The 22,150-nt window shown below is 38.8% G+C and overlaps 1 protein-coding gene across 1 annotated transcript in view; it reads left to right on the top strand.

The window, feature by feature from the left end:
- The window catches only part of LOC144060422 (contactin-associated protein-like 5), a 147,702-nt gene that overhangs the window by 42,425 nt on the left and 83,127 nt on the right, over positions 1 to 22,150 (top strand). Inside the window, exons 4-5 of the mRNA XM_077579967.1 lie at positions 12,245 to 12,392; positions 21,399 to 21,602. Coding sequence (XP_077436093.1) covers positions 12,245 to 12,392; positions 21,399 to 21,602 — 352 coding nt within the window. The remainder of the gene's footprint in view (positions 1 to 12,244; positions 12,393 to 21,398; positions 21,603 to 22,150) is intronic.

Here is a 22,150-nt window from a genome sequence, read left to right as displayed (position 1 = left end):
TTGCAGCAATTAGAATTCGAATTAGTGCTGTCAAAGTTAAAGCATTAACTAATTAATTGATCACAAAAAATATCGCATTAATCATGTCATGTCATTAATCATTAACGCAGATTAAGCACACTATTAATTTTGACCACAGATTATCCTTTAGTTTGACAGAGGTAGCACAAGTTCTGTTTGAGCAATAAACATAGCTACATGCATTAGCGGCAGGGCAATCAAGGTAAAGTAAAGTATTTAATAAACGTTTGTGTATGGCATTCAGAATATATGTTCATGTCAAAATATTGGGGTCTTTTTTTTCCATTTTAAATTATGCAAGTAATTAACTGATTCAAAAAAGAGAAGGATGAACGTATGCAGTGGATCCCAAAAATTGGATTTTTAATCAAAATCAAAATTCTTAAATGTGGTTGGTCTCTTATACTCTGCTGCCACCTGCTGGCCGTTTTTGTAATAACTACCATTGCTTCTGTATGCTCTAGCATTAAAAAAAAACTTTAAAAATTGTCTTTGGGAGCATGGTAATATTTAAAATAGAACATGTTCATATGTTTTTGGGAGCAAATGAGTTAAGTATCAGTAACAGTACCTCTGCTGATTCATAAAAGCCACAAAGTCCATGTTTTCCTTCACAAATATTCAGTCCCTCACCTAGGTTCAAAATCGGCACCACTAAATGGTCGCGTCGCTCCCAGCTCTATTGTTAAAGCCAAACACCGCCCAGTAATTTACCCGTTTTTTTACTTTGGCTGTCAATCAAATTTCTCTTGTGAGTCGCAGAACAGAACGTTGACCTCCAACATTTGTGTATGGTGTTTTACGTCACGGAAAAAGTATCAGTATGTTACATCACAGCACTCACAAATTAATAATTATACACACTCAACACAGTGCTATAAGTACAGCAACGTTCCTCCATTTCTCCACTATGGGAGGTGATACCAGGTCAGGACGGCCGTAACCATGCAACACGTCAGGCTTTCTTTGCCGTCAGCGCCGCTAATGATATGAGATGTGACAATGTGGCCAAGAAACTGTGACTGCTCGTGCCGATTTCTCAGCGTGTCGCTCGTCAGGCCACAAAGAGCTTCGCCAGCTACAGATATTCAACTCGGAGACATGAATTGGACCCATCCATACGCTTCTTTCCATCACATTATCACTTTGTGGGTAAAAACTGAATAGTGGTTTAGAAGATTGTGTGTGTGTGGTTTTTTTGTGTGTATTTGCGAGCTCTCTGATAAAATTACTTTAGAGAACAAAATATGACTTGAATGAACTTGTAAATTTGGGTATCCATTTTTTACCAAATTCAATTGGTAACCAAAAAATGACAATGTAACTGATACCTTATTGTTTTTAATATAACACAAAACAAATGAGAAAATTACAGTTTTTTTTTCATGTATTACTGATCAATAAATTCAAATGTTTGTGTAATTGCGGATCACACCAAATCATGATCACTTGTGACAAATTAAAATGCCAAATAATGTACAAATAATAAACAAAATATATTGACAACCCTTAATAATGCTAAATTTAAGCAAATATAAAAATGACAGAAAAAAATATGCAATAATTTGTTATATATAATTTTAGAAATTATAGTTATTTTTATGATACTATAAACAGCAATAAAACTTGAAGAGACAAATTGAATATAGATGTCCAAATATTTATATTTCATCATCAAACACTCTCTCTTTGCAGCAGTATGTGCTGCTTATCAGATGCAAACACTGTTAATGCTAATCTGTGCCTGTAATAAGGGGTCAATGCAGCTGTACTTACTCTTTACTTTGATGTAGGGTGAATTTAGAAATTCAACCTGACAACCCTAATTCTAAACAATGAGTGTGTGAGTGTTTCAAGAGGACGTTACTTTGAATTACAAAGCTTCTTTGCTCGTCCTGATGCTCTGATGCTCTGTGTCCTGAGTCAGAGCTTCCAAAGTGCACTCCGGCATTCTGAATAACCAAGCAGCACATTCTAAAACACTTTTGAGTTTCCGAGTGTAGTAGGGAGTACCCGGAGTGCATTTCCCAACGCACCTGTAGTGTTCCAGTTTAGTTTGCAGTGACATATGGCACATTTCGGACGTAGGCCTTCAGTGGATTCGTAAATGACCTAATGGGTCTTCAACAACCAGTCCAATGCCTTGAGCCATTTGCGTACACAGAGTTAGACCACACATTTCCGAACTAGATGTATGACAAAAAAAATGCCATTTTAGAAATGGACAAAATACCTGCCGGCCCAGGAATAGCAAAAATCCACATAAAATTGATGCCAATTAAAATACATTTGGAAAACTCGTAGGCGAGGCGTTCCAATGTAACCTTGCTCTCGCAAGATGTATTCTCGCGGTATTTGTGAGTTGACAAACTCCCGAGAATCCATCTTGTACCGCTGCCACCAATACAAACCACTAATGGTTCGGACCAATCACAGAGTGACATTGTATTAGGGGGCGGGATATGCAGCTGTGACGAAAACAAGAAGCGCCGTAGCTGTGGGAAGAATCAAACCAAACAGTGAGACACCAACATTGCTAAACTGACAACATAAACTCAACGCCATGATATCAGCTAGTCACAACAGTCGCATGTCGGTGACGACATTTTCATCCTTTGCCGTAATTAGTCGAAACAAAAGTTAGGTAGACGTGCACACAATTCTGTTTTGTCCAATCAGCTCACCAATAAGCTGTACCATACCATAAAGTGTACTATTGTTTTTTTTGTTTTGTTTTTTATTATTATTATTACAACTGGGCTTTCAAAATGTAAAGACATGTATTATTAATTCAGATTGATTATATAGCATATAATAGATACAATAGTACACAATACTGTAAAAGCACCTCACTATATAGCTCAATATATACAGTAGGAGCATACAGTATAGTTTTAGCTACATGTTTTATAAATTAGGGATATTATGCAGCGTTTGTAGTTGCTTCTTAACCCGGGTCAAGTTTGCGTGTGAATCTCATTGAATATGCATTTGATATGCGTGAGAAATGAATGACAGGTCATCATTTGTTATCTGCAATCTGGTCAACACCCACGCTGACTTGTGTAGCGCTTCTCTGAGACCTTTTTGGCCAACGCCAACTCATGTCTGTCCGTCTGGCATTTTAAGCAAGGCGCTCAAAGGTAAAGAGGCTCCTAGCCAGAAAGTGAACGGCGGGGCACTAATGAGAGCGCCCGAGCTTATCACTTATTCCGCGCTAATGCTGAGCCAAATTATCTCTGTGGAAAATTAGCTCCATAAAAAGGCTAAAGGTCGAGCCTTCTGCCTGCGTCTCCGGCACACTTTAAAAAATGAAAGGAAGGAGAGGGAAAATTTGCTATTTCACTGCTTGATTGATTGATTAAGTTTGTCCTGAGGGGGGCACCAGAGAGGAAAAGGCAAGGGTCTTATTATGATCCGTCCTCCTGAGTGCATAGAAGTGCTGTAAATTGATGAATGAATCTATTTTACTTCACATTAAAAAAAAAAAAAAGTATCATATTTAGGTGACACATTCAGGTTAGATTTGACAGGGGGTGTATTAGTGTATGACAAAATACATTATTAGGGCAAAAGTATGAAGAAGAGCGACTTAACCCCTGGGCGTTATTTGACCATTTTTTGGCTTTTTGTTGGTTATGACCAAGCCATTTCAAAATAAAATAACGCCCAGGGTTAATCAATGAATTAATCAATTGTAGATTGGACCAGATTTATGCATTCCTAATTGGTCCTCTCGATGCAACATCTTCTTTGAAGGAAAAGTTTGGGAAGGCTGTTTTTTGTTCCCAATGCACAAAGCAAGGTGCATAAAGGCAAGCTTTGATGAAATGAGAGCAAGTCCATCAAAAACCTTTGAGAAACATGGACATAACTATTTCAACAGTCATTCCTTCATCCAAAATGAATATTTTCTACTTTTCATACGGTTCTGTGAAGCTTTTGTCCTTTGGAGTAGGTCGTATACTGTACATAAGTCACAGTCAAGACACAATTTTGTGTCAAGATCCTCAGGAAAAGATTTTAGGTTTGTTTTCAATCATGAACTTTTCAATGCTATTATTGTATATAGATGTTCCATGACATATGCTAAATGTGAATTTAAAAAAACCCTGAATGCTTTCTTTCTTAGCAATTTGTACAGAGGCACTATACAAAAAGACTCGAGCAGTAACTGTGTTTTTATGTAAGACGCACAGAGGGAAGAGATTTTTTTCATGAATGCAATGCATTTAAAAGCAGCAATTCCAATTGAGGGCAAAAAAACAAACATAAAAGCAATTAAAGAAAATAAGCATGATGTCGGGCAGGTAGGCTAAATGTTTCCCTCCTCCTCTGTGTCTTCTTATTATTGGAGTAATTATTAAGCCTGTCTTTTCCACTCTTCTCCCTGATGGGAAATGTGAAAAACCTAATGAACCACTCTGTTAGAATAACTGCAATGCAGGCACCAAACTATTGCGCTTAACAACAATGAGTCATTAGCATTTTACTGCAACACAAGCACACCCAAGACGAGTCCGTCCTGGCATGACATCTGTTTTTTGTTTAGTTTTTTTAAACAATGCTACATTTTGGTAACTTTTGAAATATAACATCATCCATCTTATTTCGCTTTGAAATTTTTTATGTACAACACCCATCATTTTGGGCCATTTCCTGTCACTACTAGATGACACTGCGACTACTGATAGACATGATATACGGATTTCCATGAGGCAACCTATGCATACAAATCCCTTTTGGTCATGATCAGAGATTGTGGAGGTGAGTTGTAAGTGTTTAAAGTTTCATGACAAATCATCAAACTTTGCCAATCTCTGCCCACACTCTATGGTAAAAACTCACAATTTTTGCCCATTAGTCAAGCATAGATCAACTCGAGTCACTGTTTCGATGATCAGGACAAGACTTGGCAAAGACTAAAAAGAACTGAGACTTGATTTGGGCTTGGAGTTAAAAACTTGATTTGAGACATGGACAAACTTGTTAGTTGCTCATTTTATATGTTTGGTTTAAAGAAAAAGTGGTCTATTTTTGTGACATGGACAAGTCTGGCATGAGGCATGATCTAAATCTGCACAGGGGCGGTCTAGACTTTTTTGGGGTATTTCCACAGACACAATTGCACATTGCCGGATAAGATGGCTTGGCCAAGCCAGCAGGAGCAGGTGGGCTGCCAGGAGTTATTACTTTTGGATATAAAAATTACAAGTATAATGGCAAAATATGGAATGCAAAATTTGTTCATTAAAGATAACGGAAAGCTGGATTACAACATCGAACATTGGATTTTAAAGATCTATTCGTAAATATCTGTATATTTTATTAGCACATTCTTAAATACAGCAGTAAACGTTGATATAATGATATAACTATAACTTGCTGACAGTTAAGTATTAAAAAGGAGTACATGAAATAAATATGGTTTCAAATTAAGTACATTAAAGTTAAAAACTTAGTGGAATATATTTGTTTTTGAAATTAAGTCATTTTTATAGAGAACGTATTGATGTGTTTTTTAAAAACATGATAACTAAGTTGACTAATAAAAACTAATATTTTAAGAAACTTATATTGTTGTGTGAAAATCCTGGGTAAAATATATGCATTTTGCCCAGATTCATGTTCAAACTTGGCAATTTAGTTCTAAGGCGCATAGCTATTTGAAACCTAGCCTAGCCTCCCTGCATGCAGCCTGTTTGTTGCAGCAAAGTGTAAAAAACAAACAAACAAAAAAACAAAACAAAACAAAGAAATAGCCTGAAGGGGGCCAAAGATTTTTCCACAGGGTTGGGGTGCATAAACAGACGTAACCCCGCAGTGACTTCATTATTTCTATTTGTGCGTGTGTCATTGTGGGACAGCTTCCATCCTCATTAACAGCTCCCTCTCGCTCTCCGGGGATGAGCTCTCATGTGTCCCGTTTTCCAGTTTTTATTTATTTGGACAAAATCTTCCGGGAGCGAACCCCGTCTGCTGGCCGTGATTGACGCCAGGCTGTGTTCCAACACGTCACTGGCCACTTAAAAGAGCCTGAGGGAGCCTGAGAGCTGGGATTTCTTGACCTTGCCGAGAGTCAAACCACTGCGCGTACGCATTTCCCTGGAGGATTTCTATACAGTAGCTAACACTAAACCACCATTAGAGGCAAAACTTCAAATAAGGCTTTTGAAATATAGGTTCCCAATGCACTGCTGGAGGGGAATAAGCCACGGTGGAGCATCTAAGGTCAAACACAATCCATTTCATTTTTGTGGATTATTTCCCATTTGAATTCATAAAGAATAGAAATAATCAATTTCAAGGTCAAACTGTTGTCTTTATTAACCGTAGAAGCAATGTACACAAGTATCACATAAGTGTTAAAGGTCCACTATTTTAACAGTAACATGTAAAAGCAACATAAACAATAAATAAGCCTGTCCTAAATTTAATGACGAATGACATGTAAGTACTATGACGTGACCTAAATTTTTGTAATACAAAAGAAAGGAGTACAAAATTTAGGGCGAAAAAAATAACATAACAACATTAGTCAGAACGTAAGTCATAATTGGGCTATCATCAGCACTACGGGGGCGTTGTCGTGCGGTTTCACATGTTCTTTCTGTTCTTAATAGCAAACCATGGAAAAGACACCCACACACAAGACCACTCTCAGGAACAGATGGCGGCAATGACAAATACAACACATTCAAGTCAATCGTTAACATTGGGTAAATGAGGATTGAATGTGTTCATGTTTGCTCAGAAAAGATGAGGAAGGAATTTGGAAATAGCTACAACATCTTCTGGGAAGGTTTTCTAATCTACACGCACGCTGTATGTGCCTTTTGAATTCATGCATTACCAAACTTTTTCTCCCCATTGAACTCTTCTTCAACTGCCTTTTATCATTCTCATTGTTCCACACCTGCACCAGAGATACAATAAACAGTTCAATATGGACCCAACACACTCTGGCTCCCATCGGAAAAAAAAAAAGGTTATGAGGTTGTTTATTGCCTTGCTGTCGTCCGACATATGACTTTGGACCCCGAGGACGGCTGCTAACTGCTGCAACAATGATTTTTCCACTCTAGTGTGTTCTTTTTCTTCAGCAGTTTTCAGTATGGCTTGGGTCATAGATTGTTTGGCCAGCGGTGAGAATTCATCCTGATTTTTAAGGGGGCTGGGACTCACATTGTTTCTACAGCAGCTTCTTTTCTACAAGTTGGACTCCAGATTGTTTAGTTGCAAAATTGTGGCTAGTTCTCAGGTTGAGGTAGTGTTGTAGTTTAGACCACACCAAACGAGACCAAGACATTATCGAGACTTGAGAGTATCGAGACCGAGACAAGACCAAGACTTTGGAGGTTGAGATCGAATGTTGTAACATTGTTTGTTATTCTGTTATCTTGCCTTTGACAATATCACGCATGCTAACTTGGCTATAATATTAAGTCGCCGATTAGATCTGAACGTTAGCAAAAACAAACAACAACAAAAACGCTCGAGAGAAGAAAATTGCTTATTTTTGCTCTGTGACTTAGAATGGTGTGTTCTGATTTAACTTTATCAATATAAGTAATTTAACGGTTACTTTTCTTGTCTTTATGCTTCCTCTCAATGTGCAGATAAAAGTTGAATGTTGTGCCAGTGGTTTCTGTAAGTAAGTATTACCTAAGATTTTACTCCTTATGATTTTGGAAACCAAACTGAATTACTGATGACTTTGCCGACATTTTTCAAAATTGTCGGGGCCACTACATCGCTGGTCGTCTTCCTTCGCTCTCTGTGTACAGTGGGCATGGCACTCCAAGCCACACTGGGAAATCACCTGCATTCTGCCTTTCTCACTGGTCAGAGTAGGACTGGCCCTGTCTTGATCAAAAAGTCCAAGTCCGCCCTGTCTGAGAGAGCAAGACAAGACCAAGTAAAAATGCCTTAGATTCCTGGACAAGACCCTTAAAAAACAATACTAGTGTGAGGTTGGATCTCAGCAGGTTTAATCCTTTTTTTTCTTGTGGTTAGGCTCCAGATGTTGGTTGTTTGCTTTAGTTAAACAAACCCTGCTTGGTTCTCTCTTGAGGTCAGGCTCCATAGGGTTTCCTCTGTGACCAGGCCCTACCTTTTTCTTTTAGAACTTCATTTTCAGAAGCCTGGTTCTGTGGCAAAACCTTGGCTTGCTTCTACTGTGGCTACTAGGTCTTAGCAGGTTTCTTCAGAAATATGAATTGTGATTCTCCTGAGTTTAATCCCCAGAGGGTTTTTCCAGTGAAGGCCCATGTCTGGTCTTCTGGTGCTCAGGCTGCAAATAGTTTACTCAATTCCAAGGCACTCACTTGCTTCTATATAATGAATGTTCTTGTTGGGTTCTGTAGCCGAAGGAACATTGATTGAACACTGGCTGTCGCAAGAGGTTTGAGGCATAGATTTTGGTTTTGCCATTATAAAGTTTTAAGCAGGAAAGCTTTCGCACATAAGAAGTGATGAGTCTCTGGGTTTAATATTATTATTATCCTAGTTTATTGATGTTCGCATCAGACAATGATAGAGATGTAATGCAACATCACTTTCCTTCTACGTGACCAAAAATTTCCATCAGGTCAGGGTGGAATTTTGTCTCCTTTATTTTATAATGTATATATGAATTATTTGTCTTTGATTTTAAATGTAGGTGGTAATGGATATAGATATATTGGTAATGTACTAATTATCCACATAATGTACGCAAATAATCTAGTAATTTGACCCGCATAGTACTGGCCGACAGCAGTTTCTGAAAAAATGCATTCAGTATGGGTGCTGATTTTGATGTAAAATACTATGATAAAAAGAGTAAGATCATGATTGTCAGAAGTAGACGGAAAACCAACACTTCCTGACTTCCATTTGGCTGGCAATGCACTCAGTGTGTGCAGTGACAAGGATTTCTATATGCAGCGTCTAAAATTGTACACTCAATCCACTAAATCCATGTGCAGACTTCTGTATCCATCAAGATCTCACTCTTTAGATCATATATTGCACATTTTTATATACTGCCCACCTGCGGTGCCATTATAAGCAAGAAAGCATTAGAAAACTCCCAGTGACACGCACGCACACACGCACATGCACATACACATGCTCACCCACATACAAAATAAAAAATAATTTAAAAAATATATATATATAAAAAAATAAGAGAGAGCAATGATGATGACATGTCAAATCGGTAAAATTACCGAATGAACAATACTGAGCTCTCCAGAAAAAAGAAGAAAAAAATTAAAATTAAAATAGAAAACTCCCAGTGGCTTAAAATGACAGCACGAGGCTGCTGATGCTGCTGCTAAAAGCCTGATCATCACCATCATCATCATCATCATCGTCATCATCATCATCATCATCATCATCATCACCATCATCATTATTATTAATTTTATCATTATTATTATCATTATTATCATTATTTGTATTATTATTATTATTATTATTATTATTATTATTATTATTATTATTACTGTGCCATACTGTACTACCTTGTCAAAAAGCTGTACAATGCATATTGTGTATTTTGCTATCATTTTAGAGCTTTACTATATTGAACTGCACCAGGCTTTACTGCTGGGGTTGATATGCTCTCACCTGCTTCCAAGCAGACATATTATACGTTGGCTTATTCTCTGTCATAAATGTAATGGTGGCAGGGCTGGGAGAAAAAAGATAAGCGCTATGAAAGTGTTTATGTTTTGACAGAGGATGAAATGAGCAGCCAAGCTTTCTGAGCCGTTTGCCAAATTAAACTACAGTATAGTGGTACAAATCAACACATTAGGTCTCCATTTAAAAAAAAGACTCATTCCTCTTTGGCAAAAGTGCCAGTCTCGCCCTTAACAGCTGCACGCGGGCCCTCGATTATCTTGCGAGGAGCAGCCGCCGTATTTAATGATGCCGCGGCTCTGCAGCGTCCCGCAGGCAGTATGCGTCTACCAGACAGCAAACCACGCCAACATTTCTGTCCATGTCTTGACTGTGAACTTGTTACAAATGACACAAGTAAAGATCTATCCTTTGCGGCTCTTTGCTTTGCAGCGTGATTCCTTTTTGATTGAATATGTCACCTGGCTAGAATCAGTTAGAAGCATCATTAGTCTTTGGAGAGACTCCATTGTCTCTCTGCCTCAGCCGCTCTCTGTTTGCCAGTCTACAGTATATCCCTTTGGCTTTGTTGGGAGCAGAAAAGGAAAAAGACAAATGATGCTTCACAAATGTGCTCCGTGTTTTGTTACTGGATGTGAGAATGCTTCTTTTTTTCCCCGTGGACACATATGAAAGGATATATCTCGACCACATGATGATTCTTATCTTTCAATTGTAAATAGAATAGTGGCGTGTACTTCAAAAGCAAAAGCCAAGAGGAAAGACCTCTTCCTGTGGTTTGCCTTGGTGTCTGTTGATATTCTGCCTCTAGTTTACGTATTCATCCTCTGCTACCTCATCTCAGGCTGCAGCACATGATGTGCTTCAAGTGACACATTTTTGATTTTGTACATTAAGTAAAGGTGTATGTTATATAACATTATCTATAGTATAAATGCTACAGGTGTATACATCATAAATAAATGGAATATAACCCTATAACGTCAAATGTATCATATAAAATACAAGATATTTTGAGCCCTCAGTTTAATGAGTATAATGTTTTTTTCCCATTAAAACCCTTACGTATATGATCTGACACATGCATTTCATGGATAATCCATTAGAGGCCAGTATCACACAGCTCATGGTTTTTCCAGCGACCGTGCAATATCAACCCAATTGAGAAAGGAGAGACACTTATACTCTATAATAGTATAATTTTTTTTCCAGATTTTTGGACATACTAATATGTTTTAATATTATATTTTTTACAGTTATGAATGTACGAATTTAAAGCATTGTGACCAGATGTATCAAACATGAAACAAATCAAAAGTCATATGTGGAAGTTGATTTTCCAAAAATATATTTATTTATTTTTGTTCAAAAGACCAATAAATATTCTATTCACAAAGAATCAGCATTTTCTCTCATATATTTCATGGTTCAGGCTTGATATGGTTAAATATGCTGTAAATAGAACATTCAATATTCAAATACAATACATTAGATTACTGACTTTGATAGAAATATTTCATATTAGAGTTGTGTAGAACATTAAATATAATCTAAATATGGTACATTGGAGCTTTATACGATGATTAAATATGATATAAGTGTGCACCATTAGAACTGGGCCTCCTTACTACTGGTCCTCGAGAGCCGGAGTCCTACAGGTTTTAGATGTTTCCGTCCTCCAACACAGCTGATTCTAAAGATCAGGATCATTATCGGGCTTCGTCAGAGCTTGCTGAAGAGCTGATGACATGAATCAGCTGTGTTAAAGGACGGATACATCTAAAACCTGCAGGACACCAGCTCTTGAGGAACAGAAGTGAGGAAGCCTGGTATATAACATTAAATGTATAGACATGGTACATTAGATGTGTATAGAATAATTAATATTATGTAGGTTAACTATGGGCTTCGTCAGAGCTTGCTGAAGAGCTGATGACATGAATCAGCTGTGTTAAAGGACGGATACATCTAAAACCTGCAGGACACCAGCTCTTGAGGAACAGAAGTGAGGAAGCCTGATATATAACATTAAATGTATAGACATGGTACATTAGATGTGTATAGAATAATTAATATTATGTAGGTTAACTATGGTACATTAGAAATGTGTGGATCACTGATCATGACATAATTAACAATCAAAGAGCGGACTATATATGTCCCGATTAGGAATGCACACCGACAACCACCCTACCGAAAAATCAGTACTACCTTGAACTGGCGGGAAAAAGGTTGGGGACCAGAGGAAAAACATCCATTAACCTCAGTGGTTTGTTAAGGTGACAAAAGCTGTACTCAGTATTGGTTCCACAGTACAACATGGCTCATTTTCAAGAGACCGGACCAATCACTACCCAAACAAGCTAGTAAGTTCAAAGGGGCTTAAAACAATAGGGTATATTGGTGTTGTGATCATTTGATGAACACGTCACAGCTATTCATAAACATGGCAACTATTTTAAACTGTGGCAGGGTTTTTGCTTCCTGGACCTGGATTTGCCACCTCTGCAGTATCTCCTTTAACTGTGAAAACAGTTGCCAGCCTTAATACTGATGAGTTGTCATAAGCCTACATGTCTTGTTTCTGTCACAGACATTGGTGGGGAATATCAATTCGGAGGGTGTTATTCAGAACAAGCTCTCCCACTATGTAAGAGCCCGTTTCCTTCGATTTGTCCCTCTCGACTGGAATCCAAGTGGCTGGATGGGCCTCAGAGTGGAAGTCTACGGCTGTTCCTATAGTAAGTACCATATACCGTTCATCTGCATACCTTGCCCTCTTCTATATTTAGGGACCAAAACATGGACAGATACTTTTGGAATGTTAATCCTCCAAGTTTTACATAATAGTAGATGAACTGATTGTTAAGAATTATTGTAGGGAAAAGACCTGATTTGAATCACAAGATATTCCATGTATTATTTTGTTTACACTACCGTGAAACTCATTTATATCCCTTCAGAGCAAAAAATTTGAATCCTGTCACTTGAATCATGCAGTGAAAATTCAGCCTCAGAGACAGAGAGACTGCATGCATGGAAGTCAAGTGAGGAAGGTTATTGACTTGAAACTAAGATGTTTTATTTTATGCCTGAGTAAACTCTCCAGTGTCAGTGTCAAGGGGGGCATTCACAAGCACCCACCCTACAGTGACGAACTGTGCCACCTCTGACCCTGCCCCCTGCAGTGTAACCTTACTTTTTTTTTATCAATGTGTTTATCTATTTATTTAATTCACTAATATAGAGCGGGAGATAAAAACAATAGATATTATAATGTAATCAAACTGTCCATTCCAGGGCTTTATATTCATGCTCAGTGCAAGTCTGTCGTGAAGTGTGGTCGAAATGTGCACACGGGCGGGTGACATCAAGTGTTGGTATTTTCACAGACGCATGCAACTTGGCGCAGTTAGAAATATACGGTTTACGTCCTTGCAGGTGTAAACACAGTCAACTTGATTTGCAGCCAATCAAAGTGGCTACTCCCTTTCCCTTTAAAATCGCCATACCGTCCCGCCAGGGCACAGATGGCCACGAAAAATCAAGATGTGCCCGTTTTTATGCTGGAGCGATCATGCACTGTCTATGAAAATAGTAAAGCCACAACTCTTTCAGATCGCAGGCACACAATCCCCTTTAAAATAAAAGGCCTAGTTGTTTCAGCTGGCGTTTAAGAGAAACGCAATCCGAAAATGCACAAACGACTGAAAGGACACCTTAGCATTATATAACTATGCACACACTCGCTGCCTACAACTCTTGTAAAGCAAAGCCATGCATTTAATTTACCTTATAATGTGCGTGCGTGTCCACTGAGATTGCCAATATCTGTTTACCGCAGTCTTTTTCTAGCCATGCAAGTGCATGTTTTGGTACAAGAGATGGATTAGTGTATTAGTTGTTGACAGAAAACTAATATTGTAAGCATTTATTGAGTGGCAAAATGTACCTATGCCCCTCGGTGAGATGTTCTCTGATGAAATCCAGCAACACTGAACTCCACTGCTAAACCTACAATCTTCATATGCTAATGTTTGACTTTTAATTCTGGATTTTAAAACTCTCATCTTATCTTTGCTCGAGGTCACAAGATAGCAAGGAAATGGGAGCTAAAATCATGTATGGAGTTCTTTCGCTCTGCATTGCGTCAAGGTGCACATGCTATTGACATACCTGACGCGCTTTTAAAGAGAAGGCGTCTGGTGTGTGACAGGAGATTGATAATCTCCCTAAAGGGAGGGCAATGTGCATGTTAACGTGATGCCGCTGTGCTAGGCAGCTGATCCCCCCACCCTCCCCACACACAGACACAAGAATATGTGCATCCATAGTTCAAACTTCAAATTAGTTTTCTTTTATTAACTCTTTGACTGCCAGACGTTTTCAGAAAAGGGATGCCGTCAGTGTCAGCCGATTTAAGCATTTTGACTGATCTTTCAAGGTCCACAGAAAATTTGTGTTTGGACTATGGAAACACACACACTACCAAATGAAAGATTGGACTCTCATCTTTCAGCAGAAAAAAAAGTTTGTTTCTACCTTATTCCGTTTTTCAGTAATCAACAATAGAAAATGGTTAGTTTCACCCAAATGCTCTGTTCTGAAACAAAAAACGGAGAAATCAAGCTTTTTGTGAAACGATATTATTTCATGCACTCTAGTGAATTTGAGACCTTTTTTTTCCATGAATGATGCCACAAACACCTAAACAGTGCTTTACTTCTGTAAAACACTACCGCCAACAATGAAAAAGTGTTTTTTGATAGCAAAATACGTTTATTTACATTCAACAGTGTAATAATTTGACAAAAAAATTTGGCAAACTATTTACAAATGTGTGCAACCGTGGTACTATTTACAATTGTGTGGATGTTTCAAATACAGTTTTTCTTTTTGTAACACTCCCCTGCGTGCAAGGCGACGCAGCAGGATTTGCACAACAGATTAGTTTCACTGCGATGGCACCTTAGCGTGCAGACGCTACACTTTCTTGCTGGCTTTTTTTTCCGGAGAATAGCAAGTATATACTGCAGTGTGTGTTTGGCCATGTTGCCATCAAGTCTACTCTCAGGATCATGATACGGTGACGTTACGGTGGTGTTACGTCTGGCTTCCTCATGTCCTTCAGTTCCTATACCGGGTGGTTGATCCATCTTATCCGCTCCATTCATGGTGGCATCGTAGTCCATAACCAGTGTCTTCTCCATGATCAGACTGTACCCACTCCTCCGATGAATATGCATTGGACTCGGGGCACTCTTCGTCGTCCGATTCAACGTCCGCCTGAGCGTGCTCGGTTGTGCTCCGCGTTTTCCGGCGTTAGCATCGCTAACCGGTGAGGCTTTATGACGTGATCATAGCTGCCGCGTCAACGATTCCAACTTCGGCGTCAACCTTGGAGTCACCATCATCGTCGTCATCAATGTGCTCTTTAGCATTGGTCGACGCTTTTCGTCTTTGAAAAAAATGCTCAAGCGTGAGCTCCGCCTCACGTCTTCTACTGACGCCTACCCAATCTTGTCCAAAGAGTCATCGATGCCATCTAGGGGCCAAAAATAGGCATTATACTAACTGCTTGATACTTTCAGCACAGCTGGCCAAGGCTTCCTCCACCCGTTCCCTCCCCCCAAAAAAAAAACCTTTGTGAACGTCTTTTAACTCTTTTACTGCCAAAGACGTTAAATGACGTTCTGCAAAAACCTACGGAGGAGCGCCAAAGACGTTAAAAGACGTCCACCCATTTTTTTAATTTTTTTTTTTTTAAACGGGTGCAGGGAAGCCTTGCGGAGCTGTGCTGAAAGTTTCAAGCAGGTCTAGTGAGACTAATGACTATTTTTGGCCCCTAGAGGGCAGCGATGACTCTCTTTTGACAAGATCGGGTGGGCGTCAGCAGAAGACGTGAGGCGGGGCTAGAGTGTTGAGGGGACAATGGCTGAAGAAGCCATAATGAAGGTTGCAAGCAGCTCACGCTAGAGCCGTTTTTTTCAAAGACGAAAAGCATCGACCAACGATAAAGAGCACATTGATGACGACGATGATCATCATCGATGATGATGATGATGGTGACTCCGTGGTTGGAAGCATTCACGCGGCAGTAGAATATGTTAGGCGGAGCTAGATGGAGGAGGAAGCGGACAATGTTGCAAGCAGCTCACAGTTGGGAATTTTCAACGCTAAAGAGCACATTGATGACGACGATGATCATCATCGATGATGATGATGGTGACTCTGAGGTTGACGGTGAAGTTGGAAGCGTTGACGTGGCGGCTATGACGACGTTATAAAGGTTCACGGGCTAGCGATGCTGACACCGGAAAACGCGGAGCACAACCGACCACGCTCAGGCGGACGTTCAATTGGACGACAAAGAGTGCCCCGAGTCCAATGCATATTCATTGGAGGAGTGTGTACAGTCTGCTACTTGCTATTTATTCCCCGGAAAAAAAGGCCGTCAAGAAAGTGTAACGTCTGCACGCGAAACGGACAATGAAAGTGAAAGTAATCTGTTGTGCGAATCCTGCTCCCTCTCCTTGCACGCAGGAGAGCGTTACAAAAAGAAAAACTGTATTTGAAACATCCACATAATTGTAAGTAGTACCACAGTTGCACACATTTGTAAATAGTTAGCGAAATTGTTTTGTCAAATTGTTACACTGTTGAATGGAAATAAACGTATTTTGCAAACTAAAAACACTTTTTCATTGTTGGTGAAAGCGTTTTACAGAAGTAAAGCACTGTTTAGGTGTTTGTGGCATCATTCATGGACAAAAAGAAGTGTACAATTCACTAGAGTGCATGAAATAACACCGTTTCACAAAAAGCTCTTTTTCTCCGTTTTTTGTAGAGGTAGAAACAAACTTTTTTTTTCTGATGAAAGATGAGAGTTCAATCTTTCATTTGGTAGTATGTGTGTTTCCATAGTCCAAACACAACATTTTCTGTGGACCTTGAAAGATCAGTCAAAATGCTTAAATCGGCTGGCACTGGCGACATCCCGTTTCTGAAAACGTCTGGCAGTCAAAGGGCTCCTCCGTAGGTTTTTACTAAACGTCATTTAAGGTTTTTGGCAGTAAAAGAGTTAAAAAAAAAAAAAGAAAAGCACTCTAAAAAGCTCCAAATATAATATCGGTCCAAAAATAGATATGTATGCATATTGTATAACAATATGCACTCACTGCTACCCTAATAGGTATGCTGTCAAATGAGATATGGCACACAAGCTGGATCAAAAATTATGACGAATGAAGATAAAAATTCTCAGATTGATTTATTATGATAGTGTATAAGGAACACATAGTGAGAAAAAAAATGAGACAAGACGAGATATAAAGTTGTCATGATGAGATTTAAATTTCAACGTGACTGGTTGCCTTTAATGCTGCCGTAGACATCGTACTTCAGGATTCTCAGGACTGACTCATCGTGACATGACTCACCATACTGTCATCTCATCCTCGCGGTGTTGACTTTAAATCTTATCATGATTACTTTAAAACTCGTCACGATGACTTTAAATCTTTCCATGATGACTTTAAATCTTGTCCTGACAACTTTAGATCTCACCCTGAAGGTTTTGAATCTTATCACGACAACTTTAAATCTCATCATGGTGACTTTAAATCTCATCACGATGAATTTAAAAGTTGTCACGATGACTTTAAACATTGTCATGATGACTTTAAATCTCACCATTATGACCTTAAATATCACCATGATGGCTCTAAATCTCGTCACTATGTCTTTAAATCTTGTCATGACAACTTTAAATCTCATCATGGTGACTAAATCGTGTCACAATAAATTTGAAAGTTGTCGCAATGACTTTAAACATTATCATGATGACTATAAATCTCACCATGATGACTATAAATCTCATCACTGTGTCTTTAAATCTTGTCGTGACAACTTTAAATCTCATCCTGATTAATTTAAGTGTAGTCCTGATGACTTCAAATCTCATCACGATGACTATAAATCGTGCCATGACGACTTTAAATATTGTCAGGATGACTAAATGTTGTCATGCTGACTTTAAATCTTGTCTGAGGACTTTAAATCTAGTCTTGCTCTCATTTTTTTTTTTCTTGCTAGGTGACCTTAATACGCCATCATAGGTTATTAATTTAACAACAGATTTATCATTGTGGTTGCAGTTTGTAGTGTCATTTTTAGATCTGGTTCTAATATTTTGGTTCCTTTATTTAGGTACAATGAACAGCTCTCACTAGGATGCAGCATAGCTGTAAACCCCAAACAAAGATGTTAAATTAGTATCTCAAACAGCACATTAGAATCCCAGTGAAGGCATTTTGGGCTGTTATAAATGCAGGTGTACTTAATGATGTATCCCATGAGTTCACATGATAACAGTTTTCCGCAGTTGTTAAAAAAAACACTTCCAAGGGATTCACTTGAAAATGAGGCAATTAAAAGCAGTGAGCGTGGTGGACAATGTCACAATGAGCAGTTTTATGGCGTCCGGCTGCCTCACACACACTTCAGCGTCAGTGTTAGACAAACATAAACGCTGTCTGGCCATTGCCTCTGCCGTCGTATTCTTCAGATGATCAGCTTCAGCCTTCAAAGGAAAATGAAACCGGCCGCTTTAGCAGAGCTCATCTGCAGTCACATTGTCATGCACGGCTCGCGTTGCCATGTTGGAGCATGACGTCTCTCACAAGAAGGATTATGTTGAGGTGACGGCCAAAATGCTGCCTCGCCACCAATCGATTGTACACTCTATGAACGATGAGGTGCACAAATGATGAGAGAGGATGAGGTGTTCTTCTCAGCCGTTACGGCATTAGGGAAGACATTTGTAAATTGAAATGTCATTTTCATTGTGAGCGTAACACTTTGCTTTTCTCGCAGAGATCACAGTTATTGTTATTAAAATTGAACGCACCACAGTCGGATCAACTGCAAACAACGACCAACAGCACAACAGGGGTTGGCATCAGACAGTTGTGATAGGCGATAACATGTAACACATTATTCCCTATAAAGGGGACAAAAAAAGACCCCTTAATTGCCTGTATACAAATAGTTGGATCTCTGGAGTGCCTGAAAACCCATCAAGTGCGATATTAAACAATAAAGTAAATCTGTTGTTATTGACCTAGTTCTGAAAAGGTTGCAATGAATGAGCGGTAATTACTTCCACAAGGAAAAATACAATCCATGTTATCTTGTCCGAGCTTGTGTGTTCCTTACTTGGAGTCACTTTCTTTTTTTTTTTATCTGGGGCTCTAAGTACAGCCACCTCTAGCACCGCCCATATAGTCATAGTAACCAAGTCTGTACTCGCCATTGGTCCAGCAGTCTGTGAAATGGTGTGTGTAGAACGCAGTATAATAAATAATCCCCTGCGGTATTTTTTGAAATCATGTCACAAACATGTTACAAAGACATAGATTTACATCATGTACAAATGTAGAATCGTTGATAATTATTTTATTTTTTATTTTTTGTCAAATTGTCATGTTTTTTATTATACCTTGTAAATGTATTTACTCAAACACTTTGATGGTGGCCACAAAATATTTTAGAATTACTATCAAATACAATCAACCCCTGTCTACTTACGGTTCAGCATCCTCGGATTTGACATACTCATTTTTTTTTTTTTTTAAATATGTATTTTGTTTTTTGGGGGATGATCTCACCCTCCCCTATTTTTCATTAAAAACGTATATTAAATGTCTTTTGAAAATTGCTAAAAATACTAATAATGAATGATAATAATAATAATAATAATAACAATTAGAGGTGTCAGGTGATTACAATTTTTAATCAGAATTAATCGCATGACTTCAATAAGTAACGTGCGATTAATCGCAAATTTTACATCTGTTCTAAATGTGCAATAAAATGTATAAGAAAATATATAATATAAATACAACTTGACCCCAGTCTCCACAAATATATGCATTATTATTTAATTAATTACTGCTAAATTTTAATGTGGACGTGTCTGCTACGTTGCGACTGGAATTCCCCCATTATAGGCTTTCCAAAAAGGGGGCGGTCATTAATCGTGCGTCAAAAAAATGTGTGGCGTTAAAGGAACTTTTGATTAACTCTCTAATAATAATAAAATAAATATTCAATATAAAGCAAAACAAAATTAAATGAGTGAAAATGTTTGTTTTGCTTGGTAATGAGTTATTTTTATCATTAAGTAATTCAATTACTAAGTCAGTTACTGAAAAAAAAGAAATAATTGGTAACTATAACTAATTTTATAAAGTAACATTCCTAACACTATTAGCATTGAGCCAACCTCCAATCTATTTTGGAGAGCGATTCAGGCGGCGACTACCCACAATCATCCTGGCTAAACTGTAGCTTCTGTCCAACACAACTCTGAACACAAGACAAATGGTTGGAAACGTATGTATGTATTGCAAATGTAATAATTGGTCCACCGTCCAAGTGCCCTAAAATGGCGCGCCTGTGCAGTCATGTAGGCCTTTTGCCCCGGCGATCAATCCAGGATGTAGAGCAGTCATCTGGGACAGACTCCAGTTTCCCTGCAACACTAAACAAGATAAACAGTAGAAACTTGATGTCTGTATCAAGAAATTGATGTTTTGCTCGCACCCCAACTATACAAGCGCAGCGCCTGTGCAGTCACGCGGTCCTGCTTTTCACTTGATTCATCGTAATTGTTGTAATTAGGACTCCCCGGGTAGCAGGATTGACTTTATTTTAGCCAGTTACTTTGATTAGTCTGTTTCGGTTTGTGAAGAAACAGCTTGTTAAAAAATATTATGTTTGCAGCTTTTTTTGTGTGTTTTTTTATTCTCCCTCCTCTGCGGAGAGAGCCGACTGTGGCGGGCCACGGGCGCAGTCGCTTGCATAGCATTACTTTGTATTTATGGAGCACACCGTAGCGCTCCAGGCTACACAAAGTGCTTCACAGATCACAAAACAAACAGGAGTGGTATAAAACAAACAAGAGGCCTGCAGAGTTAAAGCGCACGGTTGAGGAACAAGTTGCCCCCGCTGAAGAGTGTTTTTCGCTATGTGTGTCATGTTAGTTTCCGAGCCATTGTGCACCTTCAGGAGATAAGCAGCAGGTCCTGCAACCGCGTGCCCCACGCCTCAGGGGAGACATGAACATTAACACAGATAATGACCGATTCTTTTGCCCCACAGCCACTGCATATTGGAACCATTTTTCACATGCCGCACTGTAGTAGACCATGTGGGCATTCTGACACCAAAATAGCCTTTTTCTGCGAGACACTAGAAAAGTTTTGTTTTGTTCCGCCACAAATAACAAAAAACAATACTTTTAGGAGTTAACGCCATAAAAAGGGGACACATTAGTTTTCGTGGAATGCTAAAGATGGCTAATGAGCTTTAAAAAGAATTAGCAAATTTCAAAATGAGCAGAGGTGCAAAATCCAGGTCCAGAAAGTAAAAATCCTGGCACAGTTTGGCTTTAGCCTCAAGTGCTAGTTAGCTAGCTACCTAGCAAGCTCTCATGGTGCTTGTTTACCTGCTAGGCAGCTAGCTAGCTAGTACCCATGGTGCTCGTTTACCTGCTAGTGAGCTAGTGAGCTAGAGCACTAGGGGCTAAAGCCAAACTGTGGCAGGATTTTTATTTTCTGGACCTGGATTTGCCGAAAATTAGATCATAAAGATCATTTTGACTGCAGGCGCACTCCACTTTTCATTGTCATGTTTTTCCAAGCTGTCACACTGATCAAGCATTGCTGTGTTTTCCCCCGTTCCAGAGTCCTACGTGGCAGACTTTGACGGCAGAAGCTCCTTGCTGTATCGATTCAACCAAAAGTCCATGTCCACCGTGAAAGATGTCATCTCGCTGCTGTTTAAGACTCAGCAGGCTAGTGGGGTTTTGCTGCACGGCGAGGGCCAGAGAGGCGACTACATCACTCTGGAACTCCACCGGGGGAAACTGGACCTCTACCTCAACTTAGGTGATGCATATTTTGTGCTATTAAAACTTTAAACTAAGAGGCTGTACTGTATAGCCACAGGCTGTATAGAGACACATTCTGTCACTTAAGCATTCTGGCATTTTTTGTGTTTTGTTTTATAAAACACTATAAGAAAACAGTATTTGGACAGACAAAGCTTAACAAATGTATCACAATCAATTTACAAAAACAAGGACAGCATCCAGAATCATGAATAATTTTGAGTCAGTTTCGGCTTCTCAGAGAAGTTACATTAATGAAGCATTTCAATTTCACAAATGTTTCTGTTAAGGAGTGTTGATCAATAACTGTAATTTGACATCTGTATCATGAATAGTCATGCGCTTCACTATTTCCCCCCCTTTTTTGTGACACAGTATTTTAAAATTCATGTGTTTACAATAACAATTCAATTTCAGCTGAAGATGTTATATATAATAGTGTTATGTTAACCCTTACAGACCAATTACAGTAAAATCCAGTGAGTAACTTTTAAGTTAGGGTAGAAAATATTGAAACATTTTCACAATGTTTAGACCTTTACCAAT

The sequence above is a fragment of the Vanacampus margaritifer genome, chromosome 11 (genome assembly GCF_051991255.1).
Source record: "Vanacampus margaritifer isolate UIUO_Vmar chromosome 11, RoL_Vmar_1.0, whole genome shotgun sequence".
In the NCBI taxonomy this organism is placed as follows: domain Eukaryota; kingdom Metazoa; phylum Chordata; class Actinopteri; order Syngnathiformes; family Syngnathidae; genus Vanacampus; species Vanacampus margaritifer.
Note: the sequence above shows the minus strand (reverse complement) of the source record. Positions and strands in the feature narration are given on the sequence as shown.